The following is a 27,108-nucleotide window of genomic DNA, read 5'->3' as shown; positions in this document are numbered from 1 at the left end:
AATACAGAGATCATAACTGGGAACCAGTATGTAAACAAAATTAATTTTCTATGAATATTCTAAATCTCCTGAAAAGAGGCGTGGTTTGAGAAACAGCTGTATTTACAAAGTGCAACCTATACGGTTGGGGACATCATCCCCTAAATCAATCTGAACCTTCCTTTTGTGGTTTAAGCCTTCTTATAAAATTTCATAGAGATCCATTCACTTAAGCTTAACTTATTGTTTGGAAACCAAATGTGTCTTCGGACGCAGACGCAGATGACATTGCAGACGATGACAACATTATACCATTATATGATAAAAAAAAATTGTCTGAATATTTCAGAGTTAACTTACATCTTTTGTATTTGCACTGATATAATTAGCTGTTTCTGAGTCATCAGCACATTTAGTCAGCCATTTCTTTATTGTACCACAGTCTGTAGGACAATGGTAATCTATACCACATTTAAAACTGCAAATAAAATATCAATAAAGTCATATGAAAGAAGTGACTGGTGAAAAATAATGTTTATTCAATTCTTGAACCGATGCATGTAAATTTCATAAACTTAGTCTTCTATGCACAAATTTATTCTTTTTAAAGCATCCATATTGCATCATCGTCAAAAAATTCTCTGTCTGTTGTGATGTGAAAATATGGCAGCTAATTAATTGTCGTGTTTTGAAGCTGTACTTATTATTACCTAAGTAAGTAAACAATCAACAAAGAAGCATGGATATTTTAGCATGTGCATAACATGTACAATTATTTTCAATTATGGAATTTCCATAATTTCTTGTGTTTAAAATTTTTAATAAATTCCATGTTTATTTGGTATCATAATCTTATGAGCAGTTAATAACACTTTCCATACAATGTATTTTGGTTAGATAGTGTTGTGCACATCACAGTAATATTGAAAATATACCATTTTCTTTGTAATAGAAAGTGTTGTGCGCAGTACAGAACATTTCAATACAGAATAAACATGGAATTTATTAAAAATTTCAATAACAAGAAATCAAGCAAATTCCATAATTATAAATAATTCCAAGTTCAAAAAAAGCCTGTTATAGTTTATTTCAATGACAGATCCATGTGTATTGCGACAAGAATTTTACAAGTAAGGTCACGCTGAATTCACTGCATACAAAAAACATAATCAGCAAATTGTTTACTGGAAACAAACAATTAAAAAAAAGTAAATTTCTTCTAAATTTGGACAAATTATAGAATTTTCTTGAGAAAAAAGTATATGTACATAAGTTTTATAATAACAAGAGTGCACACGCTGAAATGTCTCGCCTTCTATACTAATCATTGATATTATGTTGATAGTCCTAAGTATAAAGCTAAGCTTTAATACAACTGTCACATAAACTTAACATTAACCAAGATAACTAAACAAAGACCAATGAACCTTGAAAATGAGGTCAAGGTCAGATGAACCATGCCAGGCAGACATGTACAGCTAACAATGGTTCTATACAACATCTATAGTTGACCTATTACTTATAGTTTAAGAAAAATAGACCAAAACACAAAAACTTAACACTGTGCAATGAACTGTGAAAATGAGGTCACGGTCAAATAAAACCTGTGCGACTGACATAAAGATCATAAAATATTTCCATACATCAAATATAGATGACCTATGGCATATAGTATTAGATAAAAAGACCAAAACTCAAAAACTTAACTTTGACCACTGAACCATGAAAATGAGGTCAAGGTCACATGACATCTGCCCGCTAGATAGGTACACCTAACAATCATTCTATACAACAAGTATAGTAGACCTATTGCATATAGTATGAGAAAAACAGACCAAAACACAAAAATTTAACTATAACCACTGAACCATGAAAATGAGGTCAAGGTCAGATGACACCTGCCAGTTGGACAAGTACACCTTACAGTCCTTCCATACACCGAATATACTAGCCCTATTGCATATAGTATCTGAGATATGGACTTGACCACCAAAACTTAACCTTGTTCACTGATCCATGAAATGAGGTCGAGGTCAAGTGAAAACTGTCTGACAGACATGAGGACCTTTCAAGGTATGCACATATCAAATATAGTTATCCTATTACTTATAATAAGAGAGAATTCAACATTACAAAAAATCTGAACTTTTTTTTCAAGTGGTCACTGAACCATGAAAATGAGGTCAAGGACATTGGACATGTGACTGACGGAAACTTCGTAACATGAGGCATCTATATACAAAGTATGAAGCATCCAGGTCTTCCACCTTCTAAAATATAAAGCTTTTAAGAAGTTAGCTAACACCGCCGCCGCCGCCGCCGGATTACTATCCCTATGTCGAGCTTTCTGCAACAAAAGTTGCAGGCTCGACAAAAACTAGCCATTAAGTTATAAAAAACATGTGCACAATTTTTTTTAATTGGAAGTTTCACATATTTGCCAAATTTCATTGTTGAATATACTGTTGACTGAGGAAAATCAATATTCAAGGCAATACTTTAGTGTATCTAGAAAATGGATAATTAAAGATATAATTTTTATGTGAATGTAAAACAACAAATTCTATAAATGTGATTCAGGGAAATGAAAAAAATACTACATCTTTATAATTTGAAATAACAAGAGTACACACGCTGAAATGTCTCGCCTTCTATACTAATCATTGATATCATGTTGATAGTCCTAATACAACTGTCACATAAACTTAAAATTAACCAAGATAACTAAACAAAGACCAATGAACCTTGAAAATGTGGTCAAGGTCAGATGAACCATGCCAGGCAGACATGTACAGCTATCAATGCTTCTATACAACATATATAGTTGACCTATTACTTATAGTTTAAGAAAAATAGACCAAAACACAAAAACTTAACACTGTGCAATGAACCGTGAAAATGATGTCACGGTCAAATAAAACCTGCTTAACTGACATAATGATCATAAAATATTTCCATACACCAAATATAGTTGACCTATGGCATATAGTATTAGATAAAAAGACCAAAACTCAAAAACTTAACTTTGACCACTGAACCATGAAAATGAGGTCAAGGTCACATGACATCTTCCCGCTAGACATGAACACCTTACAATCATTCCATACAACAAATATAGTAGACCTATTGCATATAGTATGAGAAAAACAGACCAAAACACAAAAATTTAACTATAACCACTGAACCATGAAAATGAGGTCAAGGTCAGATGACACCTGCCAGTTGGACATGTACACCTTACAGTCCTTCCATACACCGAATATACTAGCCCTATTGCATATAGTATCTGAGATATGGACTTGACCACCAAAACTTAACCTTGTTCAATGATCCATGAAATGAGGTCGAGGTCAAGTGAAAACTGTCTGACAAACATGAGGACCTTGCAAGGTACGCACATATCAAATATAATTATCCTATTACTTATAATAAGAGAGAATTCAACATTACAAAAAATCTTAACCTTTTTTTCAAGTGGTCACTGAACCATGAAAATGAGGTCAAGGATATTGAACATGTGACTGACGGAAACTTCGTAACATGAGGCATTTATATACAAAGTATGAAGCATCCAGGTCTTCTACCTTCTAAAATATAAAGCTTTTAAGAAGTTAGCTAACGCCCCCGCCGGATCACTATCCCTATGTCGAGCTTTCTGCAACAAAAGTTGCGGGCTGGACAAAAATCTTGTCCAGCTGAACTATTAGATGATTGATTGTTGTTTGCTAATTTTCCAGTGGCAAGATTTAAAACAATTACACCTTGCATACCAACTGCAACGTCAGTGATATACACACATACTTACCAAAATATAGTTTTACACTGTCCACATTCTACTTTTTTGGCTTTGTTTTCCTTTGCTCTGACTATGACTGAACAATTAGGACCAGGACAAAACCTCAGCTGTGGGTGTCCCTAAAATTAGAAGTTCACATTACAACTGGGGAAGAAGAGAAATTTCTTTTTAAAATTATGACAAATTTCAAATTAATAATTCTTATATGATCTACTAAGCTTTAGAGTAAAAAAGAATTGGAAATATCTATGAGACAAAACCAGGTACTTTTTTTTCTTATTAGTATATTTTAAATTAACTGTCTGGAATTACTTAAGAATTAATTATTTCGATTCTAATAGGACAAATTCGGTAATTTGTTACCCGTGAAAGCCCTATACATACGATACTGTTTTGGCTGTTCCGTTTTACCCAATTTTGATAATATTAGTAATGTTATATTATTCAATGATTTTTTCTTTTTTAATCGCATTTTTCACCTAAACATTTTCTTCCAATGTAATTTTATTAGTTTTGAGGCATACAAGAAGCTTTAAAATGCTGGGTATTTGCATTCAATTTTTTGTTTACGGAAACATACTTGTGACGTCACCTTGTTTCGTTGCCATGCCAAGGCAATAACATCACTTCATGGAATTTTCGTTTTATGAAATTTGACCATGAAAAATAAATTGAAATGGACTGATTTGTTTATTTTGCTGTAGAATAGAGATAAATATATTGTATCTGGATCTTGGCCTATGTGAACAAGGGATTTTGATGTCAAAAATTGTCTGGTAGTAGAAATAAGTTGGTTGTAACATGGAACAGCTGTTTTTGTGTACTACTGCGTTTGTGCTAAAGATAGATATATTGCGATTATACTGGTTGACAATGATAGGACGTCATATTAAAATTATTTGTTTAGTTTTTACTTACTTCAATATGATCTGTAAATGACCTTGTAGAATATCTGTCTCTAAAGTCTGGTTTACTGAGAGCACTACAAATAAAATCTTCAGGTACCAGTATATTACAGTCTTTCTCCATACACTCTATCCCTGTCAAGTAAAGATTTGTCAATCATAAGCTTAAATACACACGTCACAATGTAAAATATTCAACTCAATATTTTGACAAACAAAACCATGTCTTGAAACCAAATTAATGGAGCAGTGTGTTTGTGTTTCTATCATTCTAAACAAGAGTAAGATATCTATCTTACAATGTAAATTTGACTAAAAATGAATATTAAAGCAACATTGTAATTTTATAATGCTTTAGACAAAAATTCAATGTGTAAACTATTTTTTGGGGGTTTATTTTAGCTCCAGAAAACAGTAAAGACCTTTCTGTCCCATTTTAAGATTTGGTTTTAATTGTTTTTTAAAAGATTGAAAAGTTTAATGTATCCTATAAATAATACCTGTAGTGATTCCTTGTTGAATTTGGATTTGAAAGAAACTATCCCAGCACTCTTTACAGAACTGGTGTCCACAGGAAATACTATACATCTGATCCTTCTGTACAGTCAGGTAACACACAGGACAGGTACGATAATTACTGAAACAGGTATCCTGAAATATACAACACACTGTTAATACACACAGGACAGGTACGATAATTACTGAAACAGGTATCCTGAAATATACAACACACTGTTAATACACACAGGACAGGTACTATAATTACTAAAACAGGTATCCTGAAATATACAACACACTGTTAATACACACAGGACAGGTACGATAATTACTAAAACAGGTATCCTGAAATATACAACAGACAGGTAACACACAGGACAGGTATGATAATTAATGAAACAGGTATCCTGAAATATACAACACACTGTTAATACACACAGGACAGGTACAATAATTACTAAAACAGGTATCCTGAAATATACAACAGACAGGTAACACACAGGACAGGTATGATAATTAATGAAACAGGTATCCTGAAATATACAACACACTGTTAATACACACAGGACAGGTACAATAATTACTAAAACAGGTATCCTGAAATATACAACAGACAGGTAACACACAGGACAGGTATGATAATTAATGAAACAGGTATCCTGAAATATACAACACACTGTTAATACACACAGGACAGGTACGATAATTACTGAAACAGGTATCCTGAAATATACAACAGGCAGTTAATACACACAGGACAGGTACAATAATTACTAAAACAGGTATCCTGAAAAATACAACAGACAGGTAATACACAGGATAGGTATGATAATTACTGAAACAGGTATCCTGAAATATACAACACACTGTTAATACACACAGGACAGGTAAGATAATTACTAAAACAGGTATCCTGAAATATACAACACAATGTTAATACACACAGGACAGGTATGATAATTACTAAAACAGGTATCCTGAAATATACAACACACTGTTAATACACACAGGACAGGTATGATAATTACTAAAACAGGTATCCTGATATATACAACACACTGTTAATACACACAGGACAGGTATGATAATTACTAAAACAGGTATCCTGAAATATACAACACACTGTTAATACACACAGGACAGGTATGATAATTACTAAAACAGGTATCCTGATATATACAACAGACTGTAAATACTATTTTATAAACATTCTGTTGTACATTTCAGGATACCTGTTTCTATATACAATAATAACCAAAAGCAGGTATGATACTAACATAAAAGAGAGGCAAACGATAACGAAGGGACATTCAATACACAACAAGTTAACAGACAAAACATTATCAGATAGGATTGGGATAGTAATTTACAAATAAGGAATTTAAGAAATAATTCATGGCAGCCGTAGATTTGTATTCAATTAACCATGGGTTGGACATTTATATTCGATTATCTCACCCTGAGCGTAAGGGAGGGGTAAAATTCGAATACACATGCCCAACCCATGGTTAAATGAAAACAAATCTAGGTTGCCATGAATTATTTCGATTCTTATAGGACAATTCAGTAATTTTGTTAACCTTGAAAGCCCTATACATATGATACTGTTTTGGCTGTTCCATTTTACCCAATTTATTTTGATCACATTTTTCACTTATATATTTTCTTTCAATGTAGTTTTATTTGTTCTAGGGTGTTCAAGAGGCTTTAAAACGCTGGTATTTACATTCGACTTTTTGTTTACAGAAAGATACTTGTGACGTCAACTTGTTTCGTTGCCATGCCAAGACAATAACATCATTTCGTGGAATTTTGGTTTTATGAAATTTGACCATGAAAAATAAATTGAAATGAACTGTTTGTTTATTTTGCAGAATAAAGATAAATATATTGTATCTGGATCTTGGCCTACATGAGCAAGGGGTTTTGATGTCAAAAATTGGTCAAACAGCCATTTTTGTGTATTACTGTGTTTGCACTAAAGGTAGATATATTGTGATTATACTGGTTGACAATAATAGGTGGTCAGAGAGCCATGGTGTAGTGGTTAGTGCATCGGACTACTAACACAAAGGTTCCTGGTTCAATTCACGTTTGGGATGAAAATTTCAGGGACTGAATTTTCGGCTCTCCCTTGACACCATCTGCAAGTATGGTCTTGAGAAAACCATGATAGTCCGTCGGAAGGGGAGGATAAATGGCTGATCCGTGTTAAGAGAGAGCCATATCTCTTGCACGTTAAAGACACCCTTGTAGTTTTCTAAAAAGAGCAGGCTAATGCTGCTACAAGGCAGCACTCGCACCCGCAAAGTGGAAAGGGATTAATATAAGTTGCAAAACTTGTTTCCCAATCCACTATAAATAAATATGTTTAAACTAGGGTGGTCATATTTGAATGTGTATTATATAACAGGTAAATTAGTAACAAACAGAAATAAATAACATGTGTAACAAATGAGGTAATGCTATTACTGGTCTAAAGGGAATATGAATTCAGAAAAGGTACAAAAATATCTATCCATATATCATACTAAAATACACAACTTTTGTAAATAAGAACACAAACTGTCTGCTTGCATAAACTGTTTATAAAAATACTGTTTCTTCAAGTCTCTACCTACTAGTTTAATATTTCTAAAAGAGAATTTACAATCTTTGAGACTCAATTTGTTCTTCTTGGCTATCTAAAGTGATTCATATCTATATCATTCAGCTTATTTTACCTTTTATAAATGAAATAATTAAATAACTAACCTTATACTTCACAGCTGGTTTTATCTTTGAATCTACCAATAGTTTTCCATGGTCTATAATGTGTCTGGAAAATAGTTATTTTTATGAAATGAAACTTCATATTACTGATTTATTTTTATGGTATTGACAGAAAATTTGATAATTAATAGTAATGAAGTTGGAATGATATTGATATTTTTTCATATCAATAAGAAGTTTATGTAGTTTATGACATAAGTAGACATATATTGCATTTCTGTGATAACATTCATGGCCCAACTTAAGGCTTTTCAATGGCAATGCAAAAGGTCATGCTTTTCTTATACTGCTAATGAAATTTTAAAACTAAATCTGTAAGAAGTATACTTATAGGTATTAATTCTGATAAACATGGTTCTTCGTAAGTCGAAAGTGGGCATTGAGCTCCATTGTTTTCCTTAATCTGTACTTTGTATCTTTTGTCATTTTGTTAGTTGGGTTTGTTCTTAGAACCAATATATGTAGCCTGATGTTTAGTTTGTGCAAATAGGTTAGCATCCATGGTGTAAGGGTTGAGTAATCATAAACAATTTTAACCCACCAATGCTAACTTTCATATGCTTGGTGTCCAGAGTTCGTCATTGGTTGTCATCTGTCATGATTCATTTTGTTTTTATAATATAAGATTAAATCATTCAATTTTCTCTTTCAAATTGTTTCAAATGTTATCCTTGGGCCTCTTAAATCTTTATGGTGAAGGTTTTACAAATTGATGAAGGCAACATTGTGACCTATAGTTGTTAACAATATTGTCCTTTGGTGGATAAATGTCTCATGGACAATCATACCACATCTCCTTACAAAATGTATGTTTATAATTTATACTCTGAGCAACTTTTCTAACCTTTCTATGATAGATTCTTTATTCCAACCATGGACTTGCAGTAACATCTTGGCTAAGGAAGGATCAATCTGTAACACATTCAAAAAGTTAATTTACCATTTCAAATTTTGGAATTTCTAACTTTTAAAACAATTATTCAATTTCAGATTTAACCAGAATTTGGGTAGAAAATAAATTTCTACAAAGCATACAAATGTATTATGCATTTTAACATTTTTAGCAACAGGTCAATCTTCCCTTGACAATGGTTGTAATGGTCCTTCATTGAATTACATTACAAAAGAAACAAGTCATATCTAAAGCTTCAATTAATGGTGTTATGGATTCATCTCACATGAACTCTTATTCTTTATATTTAAAAACATTTTTAAAACATGTTAGTCAATAAGGTTTCTTTTTATTTTAGATGCAGCAATGTGCAATTTTCAGATATATATACATGATATAATATATACAAAACATCTGGTACAACTTTAATAGTCCATTATGATTAAAGCCACTCCTAAGCTGTGTTATTTCAAATGAAAGTGTTAAGGATGAAAGCCCCTTTACATCTTTTATTACATAGGGATAATAAATTGACACTAAATGGAATGCTGTTATTACATTTTGTATAATAAAAGACAAATAGGTCACATTTACCTTTAATTTACTGCATAAAGCTTCTACTTCCTCATTCAGTAACCTTTCAGCATCCTCTAAATGAAGAAGGTCAAATTCAAAATATTCAGGGTCATCACTTTTCTTTGGTTTATCAATGTCAAGGTCATCAGTATCATTGTCATAGTAACCACAATAATCATCTTCATCATCCTCGTCCATGTTATCTGATTCATCGTAATCTGAATCGTCTGAATTCTGACTTTTCATATCAACTGTGTCTGTCATTTTTATCTGAAAAATTAAAACGTAAGTCACATAAATACAAAATAAAAGTACAACATAGTTGAACATACATGTGCATAGTGCTAGGTTTATTTGTGTTTGATAATCGTCTTTCCATGGCATTTCTTTGTCAATTAGAAATTTTAAATTCCAGTGTAGCGCAAGATGTTACCATTTAATGATCTCTCCATAAAGTGTGAATAGTTCAGGTGCTGTGGAGTCACTATTATTTGTGGGATACCAACAATGAATTATTTTGAATAATTAAAAAAGAAATGTATGATCAAAACTAAAAATAAATTTTAGCTAAGGGGGGTTTATAGTTAGTTAATCATGTTAATACTGAAAGTAATCTGAATTTTTCCATTTTTCCATATTCAAATAATTCCTCATTTACCAAATTTGGTTGATTTCCTTGATATATATAAGAAAACTATGTATAAAATGTTCAGCAAAGTATAAATTGTCTTTTAGCTTGTAAACAAACTTTTGCAAATCAAATATCCATGAAAATACTATTTTTTCCTAAATCTACCAAATACATGTATATTAGTACCCATGAAAATAAATGAATCCCCAGTATACACTTAAAACTTAAAAGCAATGTTCAATATCTGAAAAAATGTCTGACAAACATCAATAAGACATTACTACTTTAGTATACATGTATCTCAGATTGTGGTCTATAAATCTATGTTCATTTCACTTCCTCTCATAAACATTATTTAACAAAGCTATGGTAAGTGAGAGACATATGATATTATAATATTGGTTGTAATGAAAAACTGTGATTTCTGAAGTCTAATAAAAAATATTTAGGTGGTAATGTAGCAATGATATTGTAATTTTACAAGGTGGTCGATAAAAAAGCAAATACCCAAGGTTTAATATTTCTATCATAATGATTTCCTAAAGCTAGTACAGATTTTAGGTCATGGAAGAAAAAGATAGAGTTTCCATAATTTCACACCTGAAAAAAATCATGTACATGATGTATATGACTCCTCTGACGTCATACAAAAAAGGTTTTGTCAAAACTCTGAAAAGAACAGTAAGACCTAGGAAAAAGACAATGTTCTTTGATCTCAAAAATATATGAAAAAAAAAAGAAAAACAAATCCAAAAAATATTACACTCATGACCTAAAAATACTTTCATTCTGAGACATGTGACATCACTCATGTTTTGATATTGTTGTTATTGTAAACACATACAGTGAAAAAATAACATTATTTTGGTCTGACACCTTTTCCAGTGATATTTCATATTGACATAAGGTCATTTTGTCGAACTAATAAATTATTCATTACCTATATGGATCTTACTCACTCAAGCAAAAACAGAGTACACACTGTTCATGCTGTTAGTTACAATATTTAGAAAATAGGATTTTTTGAATTCCCCTTTTCCGGAAATTAAACAATTAAACATTTAATTCACTCACTCCTTTCATAACAGCTTTTTTTTGTCACAAATATCTCCATGAAAAAATGAAATACTAACCTTATTAATCACTGTAGTCAATAAAAGTTTAGTCCTGGACAATTAACATCAATTCAAGTATATACACATCTATAAACAATCTACTTTCTTTTTCCATCTGACCTATTTCCTCATGAATTGTATCAATTTACCTTTATAACTTATTTAAAAGTCCGGAACAACAGCTGATCAACACAAGTTTATTTAAATACACTCAATAAGCCAATGGTTCAATCCATAACAGTATTTCATAATAGTATATGATAACAATGAAATGACGATATTTATTGGAAATAATTTCTTTGTGAACTAAAATCTGTACTAGCTTACGGCAATCATCATAATAGATATATTAAATCTTATTTTAACACATGTAACTATTTCTGTAAGTTTTATGATAAATATGAGATTTTGCTATATATAAAGACATGTGAATATGTTTAAACCTACACAGTAATTAGGTATTAGTTTTCTTGATCACGTTGTATAATGGAAGTATTCTTGATATAATACTCCCATATACATGATGTTTGTACTTTTACATTTATAAATTCATTAGACAGAGGCAGTTTTAAAGGCAAACTCCACTCTTAGACAGCTACATATATATGGTTAATGCACATACTTTAATATGTCCCTCTCCTAATGTTGCCTTGGTGGGGGCCCTTAATTTATATTCTATATCCTCAACTGTTAATTTGATTCGATCAACCAAGTTTAAATTTCCCCAAAAGTGCTTTCAATATTTTGGCAACTAAAAGTATTTTTGTATGTAACCATTACTGCATGTGTAGTACAAATTATTGTAAACTGAAATTTTTCTCCACTTTGTAACAAGTTAAATACCATGTACATGTATACATGCAGAGTTCAAAATATAGTTACATTAACCTATAGCTATTTATACACATGTACATGATGTACTACAATAATAAAACCATAAGACAGAACAGTTGTTATTTTAAACTATAAAAAAAACTTGTCTATTCCTCAATATCAGGTACATGTAAATAAAATATATATATGTGAACAAAAATACCTTCTGAAATTCAAACTGTCTACACATAAGTTGAGATGGAGCACTCTGATTCATCTTAAACTTAAACAAAGATTATGTAATAATGTATCCTGGGTAAGACACATCCTGTTTACATGACGTAAAATTACATGTCTAATAATAGCATTAACAGTTTTGGTGAGTTAGTATCCTGTAATTATAAGGCTGTCCCATTTTACAAGTACATATGTCTTATGTAAAATCTCATCAAAATTTCCAATTAACATGATTATTTAATGAAGTGTTTTAATATGAGGCAGGCATTACGTGTGAATGGGGACGAAGATTGTTTAAATAATTTTTTTTTGTAACTTAAATATTTGTTAAAAAAAAAGAAACGGAAATACTGTAACGATTCCGATTTTGGTTCTGTTGTTAGAGATTTTACTTGTGACGTTATTTAAGTTATGACGTCATGTTCAATGTAAACAAAGAAACGCAATGCATCAGGTAACGTTTATTCATACCAAAGACAAAGAATGATTAAAAATGAAATATTGGTATTGTGTTCCTTGAGTTCCTATATTTTACTAGACTAATCAAAGTATCATGACAACAAGACCGGAAGAAGGAAGTAGAGTTATGTGTTCTGCGCAGATCCGGATTTTTTTTTTTTTATTGAATTTTCTACTGCAATAGGGGACTTCGTCCCCATATTATTATTATATTTCCATCATGATTATGTTCATCACAAATTTAGTACATTATACTTAGAATGTGCAAAATTTAAGTTCAAAAGGCATTGTCATGTGAATCATCAGCTAGTTTGTAATAAAAAATGTTTTTCAATTTTGTTTTGTTTTTTTCAAATTTTCATAATAACTGCCTCCATTGCAGGCAGAATTACAAGAATCTACATTTTCTCATCCTTCTTTTCACAATATTTTGGTAAATAATCTGTTTTTTGAAATTAGAAATCATACATAAATCTATACATATATATGTATAATATACACCTGGAAAAAAGTATTGCAACACCAAATTCAAATTCAAATTAAAAAACCACTTTTTATTTTTTTGTGATATAATTTGGTAAAATAGAATTAGTTAAACATTATTTAAGTATCACCTCAGTTTAATCAATAAATATCGACTCGATAAGTTTTTATCTGCACATGCAGCTACTGTACCCGTAAACAGCAAAACAGGTGTTTTAATCCTCATTGTTTTCAACACTTTAAATAACCAAGTTTTTGAAGTTATGTTATTGACACCTTGTAATGGGTCCTCGACAACTCTTAACTGCAGCAAGATGGCGTATTATCAGCATGAGCGAAGCAGGGATGTCGCTGAACAACTGCATGAATTGTTGGTCATCACCATTCCACTATAAGTCGTTTTGAGAATAAAAATCAGGCAATAAACGTTGTTAAAGACCTTCCGAGATAAAGAAGACCCCCTATACCATTTGCTAGGGAAAATTAGGCATAATGAAGCTTGGTCAGAAGGAAACCCATTGCATACAATACAATCCTAAAAAGAGAGTGGTGGGTATACAGGAGCCTTTTAACAAGAACTGTTCGAGATCGACTCATCGCTACTGGTTATCGTGCGATAAGACCATTTCGGATACCTTTGCTTACGAGCAGACACACAGTTTTCCGTATCCAATGTAGTGCAGAGCTCGCCAAAGTTGAAAATTAGCATCGTGGAGGAAGATCCATTGTTCCTATAGAATTCGGTTCATCTTCCTTGGTCCGATCGTAGCCCGGATTTGAACCATATCGAGCATATATGGGACACTATTGGGCAAAAAGTGCGCGAAAGGACACCACAGTTCAACCACATCATGAAATAAACAATGCCTTTCATCAGAAATGGTTGCTGCTACCTTAGAAACAAATTAGTCGATTTATGGCAGGAATCAGAAGACGTTATGATGCGGTTATCCGTTTGAATGGAGGCTGTGCACAAAGTACTAATTCTTTGGCGTATAACGATCACTCATTCTCGACTCCTAGGAGTCGAGATTAAGAATTGAACGATGGACAGATAGTGCGTGAATTTTTCTTGCTTTCTGATTGGAAGATATTACGAGACGTGAATAATCAAAGTTTATTGATTGGTTATGACAATCCAAACCAAGTAAATGTCCTTCAATCCCGTAGAGTATCGGATTTGTCCTCTCTATTTTAGCAATTAGATTTTACACAGGTAACATTTATCTATAAATAGTCGAATCTTCTGGAGTAAACGATAATAATTCATAGCGTGTGACCTCACGTGTTTGGTAAAATTTGCTGATTGATGCACGTGGCTATTCTAGTAAATGAATTAATCTACAAAGCGAGAGCACTTTCCATTTTTATCAGCTAAGAGTCGAATAGCCTTTTTGAAAGGCTAACGCTTGTGATGTGAACAGTCATCGGAAGATTAATTTTAAAATGTCTGACATTGTAATGTTTGACTGCAGTAATAGTTGTAAAATGCATTTTTTTTTGTACAAAAAACACTTCATTTTGTTATCAAAATTGCGGTTATATAAATTATTTTTCTTTAAAACATTTTTTGTTCGTTTAAATGCCAATGTTATCATAAACTATGTTTCAATAATCTTATACAAATATTTTACTATATTTACTCCCAAAAAAAAGGTTGATTTTTTAAGTTTTTAAAAATCAAGGTGTTGCAATACTTTTTTTCCATGTGTATATATATCAAAATGTTCATGTTCACACTTTAGTGATTGTTTAAGGTTTTATCAATGTCAATAATGTGACTATTGTTTAACAACAAGTTTATAAACCTTTCCTTATTATGTAAACATTTTTACAGTAAATTATAGGCAGTATTGCTAACAGTAGTAAGTAAAGTATTGGGAGTAGCTCTAACAGTAATAAGTAAAGTATTGGGAGTAGCTCTAACAGCAATAAGTAAAGTATTGGGAGTAGCTCTAACAGCAATAAGTAAAGTATTGGGAGTAGCTCTAACAGCAATAAGTAAAGTATTGGGAGTAGCTCTAACAGCAATAAGTAAAGTATTGGGAGTAGCTCTAACAGTAATAAGTAAAGTATTGGAAGTAGCTCTAACAGTAATAAGTAAAGTATTGGAAGTAGCTCTAACAGTAATAAGTAAAGTATTGGGAGTAGCTCTAACAGCAATAAGTAAAGTATTGGAAGTAGCTCTAACAGTTATAAGTAAAGTATTGGGAGTAGCTCTAACAGTAATAAGTAAAGTATTGGGAGTAGCTCTAACAGTAATAAGTAAAGTATTGGGAGTAGCTCTAACAGTAATAAGTAAAGTATTGGGAGTAGCTCTAACACCAATAAGAAAAGTATTGGGAGTAGCTCTAACACCAATAAGAAAAGTATTGGGAGTAGCTCAAACAGTAATAAGTAAAGTATTGGGAGTAGCTCTAACACCAATAAGAAAAGTATTGGGAGTAGCTCTAACAGTAATAAGTAAAGTATTGGGAGTAGCTCAAACAGTAATAAGTAAAGTATTGGGAGTAGCTCTAACAGTAATAAGTAAAGTATTGGGAGTAGCTCTAACAGTAATAAGTAAAGTATTGGGAGTAGCTCTAACAGTAATAAGTAAAGTATTTTGAGTAAGCCTATCAGTCATTATATGATTGCTGTTTTCCACATTCTTTTTTATCAAAATTGTAATAACTAATATAATATTTTCAAAGAGAAAATTCCAAGTAGCACTAAATTCTGTAATGGAGAAAGTATTGTCATGATTGTTATGACAGTTAAATTTTTTAATACTTACATTTTACTTACTTATTCAAAGAAGAAACTTCACAACACATAGATCAAAACATGAAAAAGTCTGACAAGATTAAAGTCCTTAAACTGGAAGCAATTTGTCTAACTAAGTATTACTCAAGCAGTAACAAGAGGAAAATATTCACCCAGGAGAGTGTTTCATGTGTTTGTTGACAATATAAAAGACATGATTTTGGTTGTTTCATCATATTCATACATGTATTAATAGATGATATTTAAAATTTAACCTGTTATATGACAAGTAAATGGGGAATATGTCCATTAAACACATATGAAAAATTTAACCTGTTATATGACAAGTAAATGGGGAATATGTCCATTAAACACATATGATGCCCCAGCTTGCACATCATTAAGTTATAAAGGTACATAATTGAAGAACGGTAACACTGACTTTTGTAATAATTAGATCTGTAGACATAAGTCTCATAACATTTGGTTGAGGCAACCTAAGTATTACTGTAAAAGAACGGAAAAGAAAAATTCAGCAATTTTTCCATTTGTAAAGGGTCATAATTCCAGAACATTAAAAGCAACACCACCAAAATTCATATTTGATATGTATTCTGTTGTTATAAGCAATTTTAAAAGCTAAATCTGTATTTTTTGGTTTTAACCATTATGTATAAGTTTCATTTCATTTGGTTGAGGCAAACTAAAGTTAGAGAACGGAAACCAAATTTGAGATGTACATGTATGGATGTACATTCAGACGGACAAGGGTAAAACTAAATGCCCTCTTGGCTACAGCTGCACAGCAGATGTGTTACACTTTATTGCATAATAAGGAATCAGGTGTTAATAGATGTAGCCATGTTATAAATTCATTTGTTTAACTGGTAAATTTTTGTAAATCAAAAATATTGCATTATACATGTAGCCTCTAGGTCTATTTTGTAATAAATATGCAAAAGACTGCAAGGTAAAAATTACAAAGACTTGAACATTTACTTTTATAGAGTCATTTACATGTATACATGGACAAATGTATAATATAAATTTCCCATTTTTATCAACAATCAATATTCAAAGAGCTGAAAAGCTCTGAGGGGAAAGACGGCCATTGGTTTGGGTTTTTTTTTTTTTTTTGGGGGGGAGGGGGGGGGGGGTTATATTTTGAGTGTCTATATACAAAGAATGAACAAAAGAACAGCTAGAACATGTAGAAAGGTTGACAATATTGCAATCAATTGTTGTTTAGTGTAATTTCATTTCCTTAGTTAAGAATTCATCATGGAGTCAATTTGGACCAATAGAAGAGATTTGCATCGTCAATCAAAACATTTGACTAAAGTTGAAAGGTAATTATCTAAAATTCAACTGAATTCTATCATTTAACAACTACTACAATATTTTTTGAAATTTTAATTGTGTCCCACTGAACTGCTAGGGTCATTCTCCATTTTTTGTGACAGTATTTTAAATTTTTTTCTCAAGAAAGTGAGGACTGAAAAATTTATTCAGTTTAAAATTTCCATTGATAAAGTTCCCAGTTATAACTATCTTCACAGGGATACATGTACCCATAAAAAAGCAATTTGATTGATATAAGCTGTGTGAAGCTATCCATTATGATATATTTGTAAATTTCATGAATAAATAGGTTTAAACTACAAAATGAAACATTTTTAATTTCTTATATTTTCACCATTACAATGATTATGTTGGTACACAAAATTTTGTGTTTAAATGGAAGACTACTAACTTATCATATACTAAATGTCACATTTTAAGTGTTCAGATACATTTATTTTTATACTTTTATTTTAGTGAATAATTACTCATCAATTGAGGTGCTCCTGTATTGGAGGAAGATTCTCAAAACAAATAATAAAGGGGGGTGCGAACCCTGGAACTCCTTCTCTGGATCAGTCACTGTACTGAATAAGTCATGTCATGCGCACACTACATCAATTTTGAACTTAATGCTTAATTCTAATATGACGTGCTTCTTTCGCTTTCTAAACAACACCGTGATAAAATTCTCCATATATCTATACTTAGCGCAGACTCAGAGATATACATAATAATGGCTGTTACAATATATTTCCCACGTAAATCCACATGTATTGGAACCTATTTGTAAACCATTTGCCGATTATTTTTTTTTTAAATTGCAGTTAAAAAAGACAAAATAACTTATTCTAATTCGGATGCATAATAAAAAGAAATAATGCACAAGAGCTCGGAGAAATCAACAAAATAAAAATAAAATAAAATTCCGCGAAAGTCTTTTAATGTTTTTGACGCATTTAAGTCATTTCAAAACATGACGTCATACAAATGAAAACGCTACAGTTGAACGTTTTCTGAAAAGTGAACCATCGAAATTCGTATAATATTGTATTAAAATTGATTTGTAAGGTAGGTTTTGTTTTATTTTCTATTCTATTGCATTTTTCGCATATTTACTGATTTCAGCAAGTCAACATGGCGGCTCCTTAGTTACAAAATGTCAACTTTGGATTTGACGGTAGCTTACGAGAAAAACATGTAAATTAAAAATGGCAAATGTTGGGTTTGTGAATTTAAAGAATTAAACAGATTTTTTTTCTAGCGGTAATTCACTAAACAATCTATGCAAGCTACAGATTTTATGAATATTTGAGCTTTATCGAACCGGGAGTAAAAAAAGAACAGCCACACACACAGCATACCTACCATCGTTTCAGTTTTTTAATGACCGTATTTGTCCTATTAGAATCGAAATAATTCATGGAAGCCATAGATTGTTGGAAATTTACACATGGCCTGGGCCGTGATATTCGTTAATTTTATCCCTCGCTAACGCTCAGGATAAAATTCGAATATCACGGCCCAGGCCATGTGTAAATTTCCAACAATCTATGGCTTCCATGAATTATTTCTTAAATTAAATCTTAATTTAAAAGATATTTCCATTTCAAGGGATCTCTCAGATTTCCTCATCAGAAATGGAAACTTCTCTCCAGAAACTAAAATTATTTCCAGTTAGATTACATTGACAAATTTTATAAATGATCAGAGAAAACAATATTTATTTTAATGCAGGCGTTTACAATAATATCAAATAAATAAAAGTATTTTAGAAACAATGACTAATTAGACATCTCACAATCATAAAGTTTACTTGTATGGCATTACAGAAAGGTCACTTGTTAGCGTTCTTGAGAAAATACTTATGTTTCAGTTAATTTTCAAAATAAGTGCAGGGTATAAAACACAAAGAACATACATTTGTATGTATTACAAGAATCAACTTTACTTAACAAACTACAGAATTTGTTTACACAACAGCTCTACTATTTCAAAAAATAATGTGTTTTTGAATGCATACTTCCTGGTCTAAAAAAATTCAACCAAAAAAGAGGAATTGTGTCTTATTTTACAATGAATATGATGAAAATAATAGAAAAATTAGTAAATATAAATAAAATTTAGAAGACCATATAGGCATATATATATTGTTAAAACTTTTGGAAGACCATATTGTAAAGACTTCATACATAATGTACAAATGATGTATGTGCCTACCAACATGACCAATACATCATAAACTTTATGTAATAAAATTTTAAGATACATGTACACCTTCCATATTATGAAATAGCATCATGGTCAAAAGAAAAAGACAAACAGATTAAATAAGTTTACAAAACAAAACATAGAAACTGAAAACTTAGCAACAAGATCAATAAAAATACCCAGATGTGTACTCAACTACTCCAGGACAATAAGCAAATCCTGGTCATCAATCTTTTGTAAAGTTTTCTACAAAAAGGACACCTGAGAAACTCCCATTTCAAGTTATTTGTTCTATAACACTTCAAATATATATGATAATTATTAACTGTCGTGCCTTTTCTTGATCATGTTGATGCAGATGCACCTTCACATCTTTGAAAACAGTGAAGATGAAGAAAGATTGAAACAAACATGACAAAAGAGTTAAAGGAGCTTTTTTGTCAGACAAATTTTGGGATACACTGCAGTATAATCATGATGTAAAAGCAGTGTTAATAGCAGAATAAATTAAAAATATGGGAACGAAGTCCCCAATTATGGTAGAAAAAAAAAAAAAAAAAAAAAATTGGGAAAATAATGCATACAGAATTCATCCCCATTCACAGGTTATGTCTGCCTAATATCTAAGTACAAATGTACATGTATATGAGATAATGAGTACATATCATGCATATAGATACTATGAACTGGTACATTGCAATGTGATTGAATATTGAGCCCAGGAAACGTAAGTAAATAAACAGGTTGGAATTAGGAATAATATCCTATACACGTAACTAATTAAAGTACATGTATCTAACTAGGTACAGTTTATTAAACTGTAATGCCCTTTTTAAAAAGTATGGAGAATGATCCAAGGGCAAACAGACTCTATGGGTCAAAAAGACAAAGGGAAAACATGTCATCAGGGTGGAGGGAACCTGATACCAGTTGTACCCTCTTCAAATGAAACTTCAACATCAAAAGAAATATGTTTTTTCGATGTAAACCTGTTGTAGAAGATTCAAATATCCTGTTATATCTTTTTGTTTGGATTTCGAATACTGCCATATAAAAGTTGTGGCTACATTTGTAAACACAAGGAAATATGTGTTTGGATTATACAGTGAACACAAACACACCCTTTTCAAGGTCTTTGTTTAACAACTGCACTGCAATGAACAAAATTTATGATCGTGATTTCTATCTGAGTGAATGTTTAACTTGAAAAGTGTTTTCACCGGCGTATCAACTTACAAATTGTGTGTTTTAGTTGTCTGTTGTTCACGTTTGTTCAATAGAAACCCAAGTTTCTTTGTTGCTATTCTGGGAAATTTCGCATATATTTTTTTCCACAACAAAATTATCTTAAACGGATGTGACGTCAACTGGGTACTAAAAGAGCTTGTAGTACAAAATGGAGAAAAGAGTCAGTATTGAAAACGCTTTACAGATGTAAACTTTGTCTTTCGGAGTTTCTCGGATATTTCCTTCAAGAAAGGAGAGTAAATGCAAAGAACATCTGTTATGGCGAAAATGAAACTAGCGAGGGTACTTTCAAATTCTTAAAATCAACATATCCTATCTTACCCAATGCTTTAACTCACAACAGGTTGACCTTCTCATTTTATTTTGTTCTTGAAACGTGATTTCATATGAGAAAAGTTTACAAAGCATAAGACTAATGACAGATTTGTTTAAAAGTTATACAGTGTTTATCATGTTTATTCTCAGATCCGGACATCCTGGCATTTACATTTGTCAGGAGGTGATGCCATCCGGAATCCTCTAGATTTTTCATCTATTTGAAGGGGATTACTGATTATTTATATTGCCGATAATTTTTTAACGAGAGGTTATAGTATGTTAAAAATCAAAATAGAGATATTATATAGTGTCTTTAACAGTATTAAAAGAGTAAAATTACTATATTCAACTGGTTACGATATATATCAATTAAATTAATTTGCAATAAGTCTATGGAAAATCTAGAGGAATCTTATCCGCATCACCTCTCAACATTGTTTACATAACAAAAATGCTAATCATTGATTGGTCAGTTACATGTTGTGATGTCACTGCAGATCTGAGAATAAGAGGGTGGTAAAGGGTTATTTTCGTGCAACGTTTTCGGCCTTTTTATTTCACGTGTTTTCGTGTTTTGACATTTTATTTCTCGTTTTCTCGTGTTTGGTTTGACGTGCGTGCCTCGTGTTCTCCTTTATTTATTTTTCGTGTTTCGTGTCGGTACTCTTAATTTCTCGTGCCTGTCCCGCATTTGATTAAAAAGTAAACCGGGACTAAATTCAAAGTCAGTCCGGAGATTGTTTTAAATTATGTGTCCCCAAAATACTAAAATTGCTATGAAATTAATTATTATGAATAATATTTTCTTTCAAATCAGTTGCAACTAGCGGACGCTAAAATGTGACTGCAAGGTCATCATGTCCATTATATAATGACTAGATGATCTCCAAGAACGGCCGATTAATAAATTATTTTTACTTTTTCCATTAATATTTACGATTGTATTTCTCGTGCTTCGTTTTTTCCGATTTTTATTTTCCGTGCAACGTTTTTGCGATTTTTATTTCACGTGTTTTCGTGATCAGGGCCCCCCTTTACCACCCTCTTATAAAAACACCTTTTTGGAGAAAAAGGTTAAATTCCAAAAAGCATAAATATTGTCACCAAGGAGTCACAGGAAATAAATCAAATTGGCCTATCAAGATATCTTGCACAGATTCACACACTTGTCTCAGAAATTTTAAGGTGTATATATGATTCGAAACAAATCAAGATATGTATGCTCCAAATTAGTCCAAATAATTATGCCGTCTAGAAAGGCTATTTTTGATTTTGCTGTTACGCCTTCTTCCTAGGAAGGTGTAAAAAAAAAATATCAAAAAGCCGTACTAAAATGGCATAATTAGGACTATCTTCAAATATCAAATTATATACTGAAAGTGTAACAAACAAGCTTAACACACTTAATTAGCCACCACAACAAGAAAGAATACTTAAAAACAGATTAAATATGCTCCATACAATAACCAACAAAAAATTGCCATACTAGATACTGACATAGTAATTAAAAGCAAAACAAACATCAGGTCAAACCACAAACAAACCTACTGACTAATTTGATGTAACAAAGACAGTTTCAAATTTTACTTTTTTATGCCAAACTATTAAAGACTGGATCAAATTACCTGTATATTTGAACCAAATTAGCCTGCAGCTACACTATTCATTTCTATTGAATAATCCAAGGAGAAAGTCACCAGTGAAATTCTCCATATGACACAAACAACTACATGATCAATCTGCATATTGTTTTTATCTTACATGTATACCAAAAATAAATTGAAAAGTTTTACTTACATATTAAAAATTTGTAAATTATAAAGATAGATTTTTTTTATTATTAACAATAAGTACATGTACAGTAAAACCTGTATAAACCGGCCGGCTACGGGACTATGAAAAAGGGCCGGTTTGGACAGTGAGCCGGTTTATTCAGGTTTCCGTTTTGAGCGGAAGTAAATAACTTGTGACGTCCGATATTTTGCATATAAAAGTTTTCTTTGATTGTAAAGAATATGTGATCAATTAAAATACTTTCACTTCGTTTTCCATTTCCATTGTTTGCATTTGCATCATAATGCTCGCGTTGTTTGGATTGTGAGACGAGAGTTTCGATTTACTTCCATGATTATTTATTTGAAATGTTGGAATGGCCTATTAAAAAGCCAGAATATAATATTAAACGTAATTTCATCACTATCGAAACGTTGTCGTACAGTGTACTTTACCCATTGATAATTGTCATCCGGGTGTTTTTCATTATCAAGGTCATTTGTTTAGGGGTTCACAGTAAGGAACCCAGGGTTTCGACATCACGATGTAAATTTCTTACGCTGCGATTTAAATTTGATTATCCAAGTTACAAAACGTAATTAAATCCGAGATATATTCGGTGTGTTTTGTCGTTTAATTGACACGTTTATAATGTTTTAATAAATAATACAGCTCACTTCTGTACGATTGTAAGTTCACTTCCCAGTTTAACACCTGACTAATTGATTATCCTGAAAAGTCATACTGTATCAACAAATATGTTTTGATTGCATATCGATCATTGAAATTAATTAGACAAACCGGTTTTGACAGGTAATAATTAATGTAATTAAGAGTATTGGGACTTCATAATTAGACCGGAATTCGGAATACACAGGGTCCGGTTTACAAGGGGTATTTTAACAAAGACTTAGAAGGGGAAAAAATGGGACTTTCATTTTCGGCCGGAATGTACAGGAAACCGGTTTATTCAGGGTCCGGTTTAATCAGGTTTGACTGTACTGTAAAACCAGGTATGTGCCAGAAAGTAATCATCAACCAGTCCATGTTTTTCTGTTTAAAGAATAATTCATTATCAGAAACAAGTGCCTGTAATCATATTGGAAGATTTTGTATAGAAAATTGTATTTTACTTTTTTGCTATTGTGTGTCTGACTGTTGTAAATTTTGAGAGTTTTTCCTACAGTGGAAGCATCTTTCAGGGTGAATGTTCTATCACATTCTAGAGTTATTATTTAAAGTTTCCAAATTGAACAACAGTTTAAACGGCTTTCTTGCAAACAGTTCAATATTTCACTAATAACTTTACAAAAACTAAAGATTGAGAAATGAAAATCTCACTGAAAAAGGATAGTAGAATTATTTGCTCCTGAATGGTAAGTTGTTCCTGCTCCACTTGAATTGTGGCATCATCTGTGTAAATGATTCAATATAATACAAATAAAATATGGTTAGAATCTGAGACTTCTATACCATTTCTTGACAAGTCATGGTTTTGATACAGTATGGCAATTGACCAATCTCTGTGTAACATGTATAATAGTCGTAACTAAAAGAGGGGTGAAAGATGATATATCTGTGAAGTCATAACTGAAAAGAGGAGGGGATTGCACAACTGCAACTAAAAAAATTATCCCCATGACACAGATATAAATATACAAAAGACATGTACCGGTAGCATAAAGTCCTAACATTGAACATTTTCCTCTAATTTTGCCTATTAATCTGGATTGATATTCTGTTCTAAAGGTGTAGTACCACCATTGATTTTCCCCTATTAGTCTTAGTTTAATTTCCACTTTCAAAAGTTTGTGCAGAATTTATCTTTGTTTCAAATAAAGAAATATTTGGTATGAGAAATGTTTTATCCTGTGCAGTACTAAAGACAACATTTTACTAAGATTTCATTGCATACAACATGTGCAAGAAAATAACCTGGAAGTTAACATATCAAGTTTTCATCACTTTTTATCCTGTGTACAAGCTTTAGTAACTATGTAACCTCAATTTTCTAAAATAGTCTATAGAAACACCAAATAAAATAATAATGGTGCTTTGAAACGCCCAAAATATATATGTTTATGATTCAGCAATTTTTTCTTGCCATGAAATGAAGGATTATTTTCCTACAATTGTCAAATTCAAGGGAATATTATAATTTTTTTTACCCTTTCTCGTATGCAACAAGATGTGACATACAATGATTTAGTGGAATTACACCGAAAAAAAGGTATGATTTTTTCCAAACAGATTCACAGATTCTATTTTTTTGGTAAAAATGAAGCACAATGTTTCTGTATCAATCTCTAATTTGTATTTTCAATACATTTACTATTTTTTTCAGCATTGACAACTATTGATGTTTCGATACAATGTTTTCTGCTTTGTCAAAGCTGGTTAGTTTTATATATCAACCCGAAGATGAGGACTCAAATGATGAGGAAGATGTGGACAAGAATGAAGTTCCTGCAAATGGTTCAAGTCATCTAACACCTGACGCTATTTTGCAAAAGCAGAACTCTGACAGCTACAAGAATTTAACTGGCAAGGTCACACATGTATTTGAAAAGCATGGCCTCATCAATGGAGAGATTTATTTCTCATTTGACAAAGTAATCGACAATGTCAGTGTAAAGGTGGGTGATCCAGTTGATGTTGTTGCTAGGCAACAGAATAGTTGTGGAGTTTGGACAACAGATCAGGTATCAATCATTCAGGAAAGATGGGATGACAATGACTTTGAAGATGACTTTGATGTTGACAAAAACCAATCAGAAAAATCTTCACAAGATGGCATTGTGGGTAAAATAACCAGGTTTGATGGAGAACAGGGGTTAATTAATGATTATGTCAGTTTTGAAGTGTGCCAATTTATTGATGATTTTAAACCATATGTTGGGGACTATGTTAAGGCAGATTATGCAAGTGATGGGAGTGTGATGCAAATTGCAAATATTCAGCCATTGAGATGCATAGAGAAAGAATCAAAGATAACAGCATTTCAAGTGGATCATGGGTACATTGACAGTGAAATATTTTTTTACCCAGAAGTCTGTGTAAACGGTTATAGACCACGTAAATGGGACAAAGTTGTTGTTAAAGCTGTTGAGAGTGCACAAGGAAAATGTAACTGGAGAGCTGTTTATGTTAAGCCAGTGAATGTTCCTCTTTCTCAAAGGTATGATAGAAATAAAAACAAATCAAGAAAATTTGACATAGTTGTGAATTAAAAGAGATATTTGAGAAATTTCAATGTTTCAGATGTCCAACATTACAGTATAATCAAATAAGACAATTTCTAAATAGACAAAATTTACAACAAAAACCACTGACTTTCTAGGTTCCTGACCTCAGGCATTGTGGTCACATAAATTTTGATCATTGAACTCAGACTTATAAATCAACCTATCAAAATACTTTGCTTTGTATTTCAAGCACACACTTTGTACTTTGTACTTTGAGTAAAGTTTTATGAAAGAGAGCCTAAGACTCGTGCAAAGTCTAATTAGCATTCAACATAGTAGGATTAAACAGACATTGATGAGCTATTATGACACTTCAATGAACATTTTAGTCTAAACATTCTTCCTTGAACTCATATTAGATTCCAGAAAGCTCTATATGGGATGATATGATATATATCAATTATATCAATGTTAATTAGGAAAATGTCGTGAATTTCAGAAAATTTTACATGTATTTACATCATATAATTGAAATTGTCCCACTGAGACAACAATGACAAGCTTAAAATGACTTTAAATCAACACAATTATGAATAAAACAACACTATATCTTAAACAAATTCAAATACTCAATAGAAACAATTGACAAATCTATACATAATAACTAAGGAAGACTGTGAATTTATTTACCGTGTTTAAGACCTTTTCATGATTTAAATTTTGTTGATAGCATGTTTTTCATATTACATGTACTAATTATCTTAATGTTTTGATGTATTTTCAGTTTAAGTGCCAAATTCTTGCCAAGTCCAACACGCCAATCCTTTGTAGAAGAACTAACAAAAGACAAACATGGTATCTACATCAGTGGCCAGACAGATATAAAAAATGTCAAGTTTGGACAGGAAAAGAAATTGACAATATGGATACAAAATAAAGGGACATCACCTCAGATCTTGAGGAAATGTCATATTCCATCAGAAACTTCACAGTTTTCTGTTGGTAGTGTTAAATTTTTACAAGAATACTCAGCAATGATGAAATCTGGAAATTCAACAATAAAGGACAAATCTGTGACCATTTTTCCAGCCATGTCTGTATATGTCAATATAACTTTTAATGCAAGGTAAG

At 31.6% G+C, this 27,108-nt stretch overlaps 2 protein-coding genes across 5 annotated transcripts in view; one reads left to right on the top strand and one right to left on the bottom strand.

Annotated features, from left to right (window-relative positions):
- LOC139490568 (potential E3 ubiquitin-protein ligase ariadne-2-like) overlaps window positions 1–20,829 on the bottom strand; it is a 31,807-nt gene extending 10,978 nt beyond the window's left edge. Inside the window, exons 1-8 of one of the 3 annotated variants that reach the window (XM_071277427.1) lie at window positions 20,690–20,829; window positions 9,437–9,688; window positions 8,795–8,862; window positions 7,933–7,996; window positions 5,181–5,331; window positions 4,694–4,815; window positions 3,785–3,894; window positions 340–457 (exon numbers count right to left, since the gene is read on the bottom strand). In XM_071277427.1, coding sequence (XP_071133528.1) covers window positions 340–457; window positions 3,785–3,894; window positions 4,694–4,815; window positions 5,181–5,331; window positions 7,933–7,996; window positions 8,795–8,862; window positions 9,437–9,682 — 879 coding nt within the window. In that variant the 5' untranslated portion in view covers window positions 9,683–9,688; window positions 20,690–20,829. Of the gene's footprint in view, window positions 1–339; window positions 458–3,784; window positions 3,895–4,693; window positions 4,816–5,180; window positions 5,332–7,932; window positions 7,997–8,794; window positions 8,863–9,436; window positions 9,689–11,182; window positions 11,381–12,200; window positions 12,317–20,689 lie in introns of those variants that run through there. The other 2 variants (XM_071277419.1, XM_071277436.1) reach the window with 2 other exon arrangements.
- Window positions 20,830–20,918: 89 nt separating this feature from the next.
- The window catches only part of LOC139490551 (RNA helicase Mov10l1-like), a 42,080-nt gene continuing 35,890 nt past the window's right edge, over window positions 20,919–27,108 (top strand). Inside the window, exons 1-3 of one of the 2 annotated variants that reach the window (XM_071277377.1) lie at window positions 20,919–20,983; window positions 25,137–25,970; window positions 26,762–27,103. In XM_071277377.1, coding sequence (XP_071133478.1) covers window positions 25,165–25,970; window positions 26,762–27,103 — 1,148 coding nt within the window. In that variant the 5' untranslated portion in view covers window positions 20,919–20,983; window positions 25,137–25,164. Of the gene's footprint in view, window positions 21,045–25,136; window positions 25,971–26,761; window positions 27,104–27,108 lie in introns of both variants that reach the window. The other variant, XM_071277387.1, reaches the window with a different exon arrangement.

The sequence above is a fragment of the Mytilus edulis genome, chromosome 1, assembly GCF_963676685.1.
Source record: "Mytilus edulis chromosome 1, xbMytEdul2.2, whole genome shotgun sequence".
Lineage (NCBI taxonomy): Eukaryota > Metazoa > Mollusca > Bivalvia > Mytilida > Mytilidae > Mytilus > Mytilus edulis.
This window is presented reverse-complemented; position numbering and strand designations above follow the sequence as displayed.